At 60.3% G+C, this 5,823-nt stretch overlaps 1 protein-coding gene across 1 annotated transcript in view; it reads left to right on the forward strand.

Moving 5' to 3' along the window:
* Megf8 (multiple EGF like domains 8) overlaps positions 1 to 5,823 on the forward strand; it is a gene marked incomplete at its 3' end in the record, with an annotated part of 36,397 nt that overhangs the window by 6,268 nt on the left and 24,306 nt on the right. Inside the window, 7 exon segments of the mRNA XM_055620713.1 lie at positions 859 to 1,022; positions 1,387 to 1,593; positions 2,227 to 2,407; positions 2,493 to 2,581; positions 3,507 to 3,922; positions 4,210 to 4,355; positions 4,499 to 4,621. Of these exon segments, the coding sequence (XP_055476688.1) occupies positions 859 to 1,022; positions 1,387 to 1,593; positions 2,227 to 2,407; positions 2,493 to 2,581; positions 3,507 to 3,922; positions 4,210 to 4,355; positions 4,499 to 4,621 (1,326 nt within the window).

Here is a 5,823-nt window from a genome sequence, read left to right on the forward strand (position 1 = left end):
GGCAGGGGCTCCACCACTGAGCCACACCCCAGCCCCTCACTGGGGGACTCTAGGCAGGGGCTCCACCACTGAGCCACACCCCAGCCCCTCACTGGGGGATTCTAGGCAGGGGCTCTCCACTGAGCCACACCCCAGCCCCTCACTGGGGGATTCTAGGCAGGGGCTCTACCACTGAGCACACCCCAGCCCCTCACTGGGGAATTCTAGGCAGGGGCTCCACCACTGAGTCCCTCACTTGGGGATTCCAGGCAGGGGCTCTCCACTGAGCTGTATCCACAATTTTAGTTTAAAGATCTTGGCTCCTGCCCAGTGCTGGCACACACATATAATCCCAGCACTCAGGAGGCACAGGCAGGTGGATCTTTGAGTTCAAGGACAGCCAGGTCTACAAAGTGAGTCCCTCTCTTGGGAAACCAAAAGAAAAGAAAAGAAGGAGAAAAGAAAAGAAGGATAAAAAAAAAAGATCTTGGCTCCAGCACAGTATCATTAGACCTGTGTCTTCCGTGTGAGAAGACCAGTCCAGAGAGGGCAGCAGCTGTTCTGTGTGAGTGTAGCACCAGACTGCGCAGAGACAGGAGCGTCTGTCTGCCGGGCCGGGGGCCTGCATGCCGTGAGAAGAGGTCATTGTTCCTGGGGAGGACAAGGGCTTGTCCTGTGACATGCTGCCTAGGGCCTGGCCTGGTGTCCCGGACGCTGTGCTGGGGCTGCCGAGAAGGGCCTGTCCTGAGTCTGTACAGGAGCAGAGCTGCATGCCGGTTCCTCGAGTTCCTGTTCCTCGCTGTCCCAGGTGTGCTGATGTGTGGGGGATGTGTGGGTCCTCTGAGAAGGTTCACGTGGACCCCTGTGCTCCCTTCCCAGCCCCGAGCCCTCAGCACCGAATCCTGCTGGACTTCCTTTTCCTGGACACCGAGTGCACCTACGACTACCTGTTTGTGTATGACGGTGACTCGTCCCAGGGCCCCCTGCTCGCCAGTCTGAGCGGGAGCACCCGGCCCCCGCCCATCGAGGCTTCCTCAGGCAAGGTCAGTGCCACCGGGTAGGTGGCCCGCTCGCAGGGTCCCCCTGCTCTGCAGAGGCTGACACCAGCCCGGCCCACATGGAAACCCTGCCCCATGAGGGGACACACAGGAGCTTCCTCATGCACACAGCAGGCAGAAAGGGAGACGGTGTGGGCTGGGGACGTGACTCGGTGGTAGAGGCTCTGCCCGGCACTCCCAAAGTCCTGGGTTCGCTCCCCAGCACCCCGTAAACAGCTGTGGTGGTGCACACTGGTAATGCCACTCCTGGGGAAGTGGAGGCAGGAGGGCCGGAAGGGGGTGTGAGGTCCCCCAGGTGGTGTGCCGCCCAGCGGCAGCCTGCCCACTGCCCCGCCCTCTTGCCTTGCAGATGCTGCTCCACCTCTTCAGCGATGCCAACTACAACCTGCTGGGCTTTAACGCGTCCTTCCGCTTCTCCCTGTGTCCGGGAGGCTGCCGGAACCACGGGCAGTGCAAGTCACCGGGCGTGTGTGTCTGCGAGCCGGGCTGGGGAGGGCCAGACTGCGGCCTGCAGGAGTGCTCGGCCTACTGCGGCAGCCACGGCACCTGCACCTCGGTGAGCTGCGCCGAGCGTCCCTGACCCTGTTGTGACCTCCCCGACCTGTGACTCCACCACCCACCTCCACCTCCTGTCCCTTTGAGGCACCACTTCTCACTCTGTCCTCATTGCTAGGCAACTATCACTGAGGGGTGATGCCCCGTGTCCTCCTTCAGGCTCACATCCTGCTCCCCTTGGCTATTCTGTTTGCCCTTGGGTGCCTGCCATGGTTGTTTCTGAGACAAGGTCTCGGCCTCTCTCTCTCTCTCTGGTTTTTCCAGACAGGGTTTCTCTGTGTAGCCCTGGCTGTCCTGGATTGATTTGTAGACCAGGCTGGCCTCGAACTCACAGAGATCCTCTGCCTCTGCCTCCCGAGTGCTGCTGCGCCAGCACTCCTGGCTCCCTGCCCTGACTTCTGTGCTTTCACCCTGACTTTACACCTCAGCTCTGCACCCTCAGCTTGGGACCCTCCTTGCCTCGACCTCCCAGATCTGAGCTCATCCAGCGTGGGTGGAATGTGGACCTCACGGGCCCTCTTCTGTCTGTCCTTGCCTTTTCTGTGGGTCTGTCTGCTCTGTCCCACCTTTCCGTGCGTTCCTGGCCCACATCTCTGTCTTTTTTTTCTCCTTGCCTTTTTCCCCTTCCTCCCAGACTCTGGGACCGTGCCGCTGCGAGCCTGGCTTCCTGGGCCGAGCCTGTGACCTGCACCTGTGGGAGAACCAGGGGGCCGGCTGGTGGCATGCCGTGAGTGCCGGGGACCCCGCCTTTTCTGCCCGCATCGGGGCCGCCGGCGCCTTCCTGGCCCCGCCAGGGCTGCTGGCTGTCTTTGGAGGTAGGTGGATGGTGAGAGGGTGGGTGAAGGGTCTGGAGGCCTGTCAGCCAGGGCCGAGGTTTGAGAGCATTTGCCTCATCTGCAGGCCAGGACCTCAACAAGGCCCTTGGTGACCTTGTCCTGTACAACTTCTCCACCAACACCTGGGAGTCCTGGGACCTGAGTCCTGCTCCGGTATGGACCCTCCGCCCTGGCTGGGCCGGCCGCCCACCTCCCACTCCACAACCCTGCTGCCCCAGCTGGACAACCACATCTGGATGCCTGCGGTTCCCTGCTGTCTGTGTGCTAGTGTCTTCCCTTCTTCTTCCCAGTTTTTTACTCTTCTGTCTCCTTCCTCTTTCTCCTTCCCTCGGCCGGCCTCCTGCTTCCTCCGCTCCCCTTTCTCCCTCCCTCCCATTTGTTGAGACGGGCTCTCAAGACGACAGACAGGGTGGCTTTGAACTCCTGGTTCTCCTGCTCCTTCCTTGCTAGACTGTAGACATCTGTACTCCGTTTGCGCCTCTCTTTCAGTCCATCTTTCTCTCTCTCATTTCTTGCCATCTTGTTCTGTCTTGGTCTCCTTTCATGTGGGGTTGTTCCTTTTGTTCACTTTAATTTCTGTCTTCCTGTCTTCTCACTCTCTCTGTGTTGCCATCTCTGTTTTTATTTTCATCTGTCCGTCCGTCCGTCCTTCCCTCCCTTCCTCCTTTTTTCCTTTAGGTTAAGGGCTTAGGTTATTACGGATCTCAGGCTGCAGCCCAGTGGCCTTGAAGTCACGGCAGTCTTCCTGTCTCAGCCTCCCAAGCATTAGATTAGAAGTGCATGCCACTGGGCCCGCCCCCCCCCTTTTGTTCTGGCTTGGCTTTTTTGTCTGTCTGCCTGAAGCAGGGTCTCATGTCTAGTCTAGTCTAGTCTGGTCCCAGATTCACCATGTGGCTCAGGCTGGCCTTGAACTCCTGATCCTCCTGCTTCTGTCTTTGTTTCTCAAGTCCTGTGTCTCCAGGTCCCTACCGCCTCCCTTGGCTGGTCTTCCCTTCCCCTCTGACGGCTGTTTGTCTGACTTTGCATGTCTGTGCTCTGGCCCTCTCCATGGGTTGCCGTTTCTGTCTCCTCCCCGCAGGCTGCCCGTCACTCCCACGTGGCCGTGGCCTGGGCTGGCTCCCTGGTGCTGATGGGTGGGGAGCTGGCCAACGGCTCGCTCACCAACGATGTGTGGGCCTTCAGCCCCCTGGGCGGAGGCCACTGGGAGCTCCTGGCACCGCCTGCCCCCAGTTCCTCCGGGCCGCCGGGCCTGGCAGGCCACGCCGCTGCTCTAGTGGACGACACCTGGCTGTACGTGTCCGGCGGCCGCACACAGCGTGACCTTTTTTCCTCCGGCCTTTTCCGCTTCCGCCTGGACCGCAGCAGCAGGGGCTACTGGGAGCAGGTGACCCCGGCGGGTGGACGGCCCCCCGCTGCCACTGGCCACTCCATGGTGTTCCACGCTCCCTCCCGCACCCTGCTGGTCCACGGCGGGCACCGGCCTTCCACTGCGCGGTGAGCAGCCTTGGGCCGCCCAGCCCGACCTTCTGGGACTGAGTCTTTAGAGGCCCTCTCCCTTATCTCCCCTCACTCCCTCTCTTGCCCTCCTGTGACTCCTTACTCAGGCTCTGACGGGGCTTTCCCACACACTTCCACTCATTCACCGCCTCCAGCTCCTGTGCGATTACGCAACGTACCAGGCCGGGTCTGCCCATCCCAAACGTCTAGTCAGGATGGGATACAGATGAGGTCACGGCTGGTCTCCGTCCCGGTCTGAGCCCTGGCCTGGCCCTTTCCTGCAGGTTTTCCGTGCGGGTGAACTCCACCGAGCTCTTCCATGTGGATCGGCGCGTGTGGACCACGCTAAAGGGCCGGGATGGACTCCAGGGTCCCCGGGAGCGAGCCTTCCACACAGCCAGTGTTCTGGGAAACTACATGGTGGTCTATGGTGAGCAGTTGCCCTAATCCTGCCTGCCTGCCAGGGGCCTGAGCCCACCCTGAGCTGACACCAAGCCTGGACTTCCCCCCTCCTCCGAGGCCTGCCTGAGCCCGCCGGAGAGGAGACACAGCCTGGGCGGCTTCTTTTCCCAGGGGGCAATGTGCATACCCATTACCAGGAGGAAAAGTGCTATGAAGATGGCATCTTCTTCTACCACCTTGGGTGCCACCAGTGGGTGTCAGGGGCAGAGCTTGCCCCACCAGGAACCCCTGAGGGTGAGTCTCTGTTGCCCTGAGGGCTTTTGGGCAGCTCTGAATTTCAGCAGAGGTGCCTCTGGGCAAAGCATCCTGCCAGAATGGCCTCTGGGACCAAGCCTAGTCTAGGGCAGGGTCTGTGGCCAGGAAGTGGATATAGGGGCCTGAACCTTGGTTCTGTTTCTGTGCATGCGCAGTGGGCACATGTGGGAGCCAGCGGGAGAGTCATCCTCTGCTACTGCCCGCCTTCCACCGTCCATGAGTGTCAGGGTCTCTCATGGCCTGGTCTCACCAGCTGGGCTGGGCTGGTTGGCCAGGGTGGCCAGGGCTTCCCCCTGGCTCCGGCTCCACAGCCTGGGATCATGGCTGTGCTGCCATGGGACAGTTCTGGCATTGACCCATGGAGCCGTCTTCCCAGACCTCGGTTCTCGCTGGGAGTTTGCGGCCACCGGCACTGAGCTGCTTCTTGGGAAGCAGCAACTGCACGGTCATAGCGGGCGGCAGGTAGAACCAGGGCTTCTGGCTTCAAGCAGGCGTCTGATCAAAACCGCCTTCCTGCCTGCACCTTCCGCTCCTCGCCCACCGTGTGGGTCTGCTGGTGCTCGTGCAGCTCCACGGGGTGGCGCTGATGGTGAAGCAGAAAGCGCATGGCGGACGTCCAGTGCATTCTCTTCCTTCAGGGCTGCTCTTAAAAAAACAACAAGGCCATTTTCCAGGGCAGCGGTGGCCCACGCCTGTAGTCCCAGCATTCAGGAGGCAGAGGCGGGCGGAGCTCTGAGGCAGGGGGAGTGTGAGGCCAGCCTGGGCTGCCGCGTGAGTCCAAGACAGCCAGAGCTACACAGAGAAACCTTGTCTCGAAAAACAAACAGACAAAACTGATTTTTTTCTAGGCTGTAAAGATGACTCAGTGGGTAAACATTTGCTTTGTAATGTGAGGACTCGAGTTCAAATCCCAAGTGCCCATATAAGTGCCAGACATAGCCACACAGGTGTGTAACTCAGTGCTGATTGTCAGAGAAAGGTGGAGCTTGCTCGCTGGCCATGATCACCGAAACAGGGAGCTTCGGGCTCAGTGAGAGACGCTGTCTCTAAATGGAAGCTGGAGAGCACCGTGCTTTAGCCTCTTCGTGTGCAGACCCTGTCTCTAAATGGAAGCTGGAGAGCACCGTGCTTTAGCCTCTCCGTGTGCAGACCCTGTCTCTAAATGGAAGCTGGAGAGCACC

The sequence above is a fragment of the Psammomys obesus genome, unplaced genomic scaffold (assembly GCF_907164565.1).
Source record: "Psammomys obesus unplaced genomic scaffold, mPsaObe1.curated_primary_1811, whole genome shotgun sequence".
In the NCBI taxonomy this organism is placed as follows: domain Eukaryota; kingdom Metazoa; phylum Chordata; class Mammalia; order Rodentia; family Muridae; genus Psammomys; species Psammomys obesus.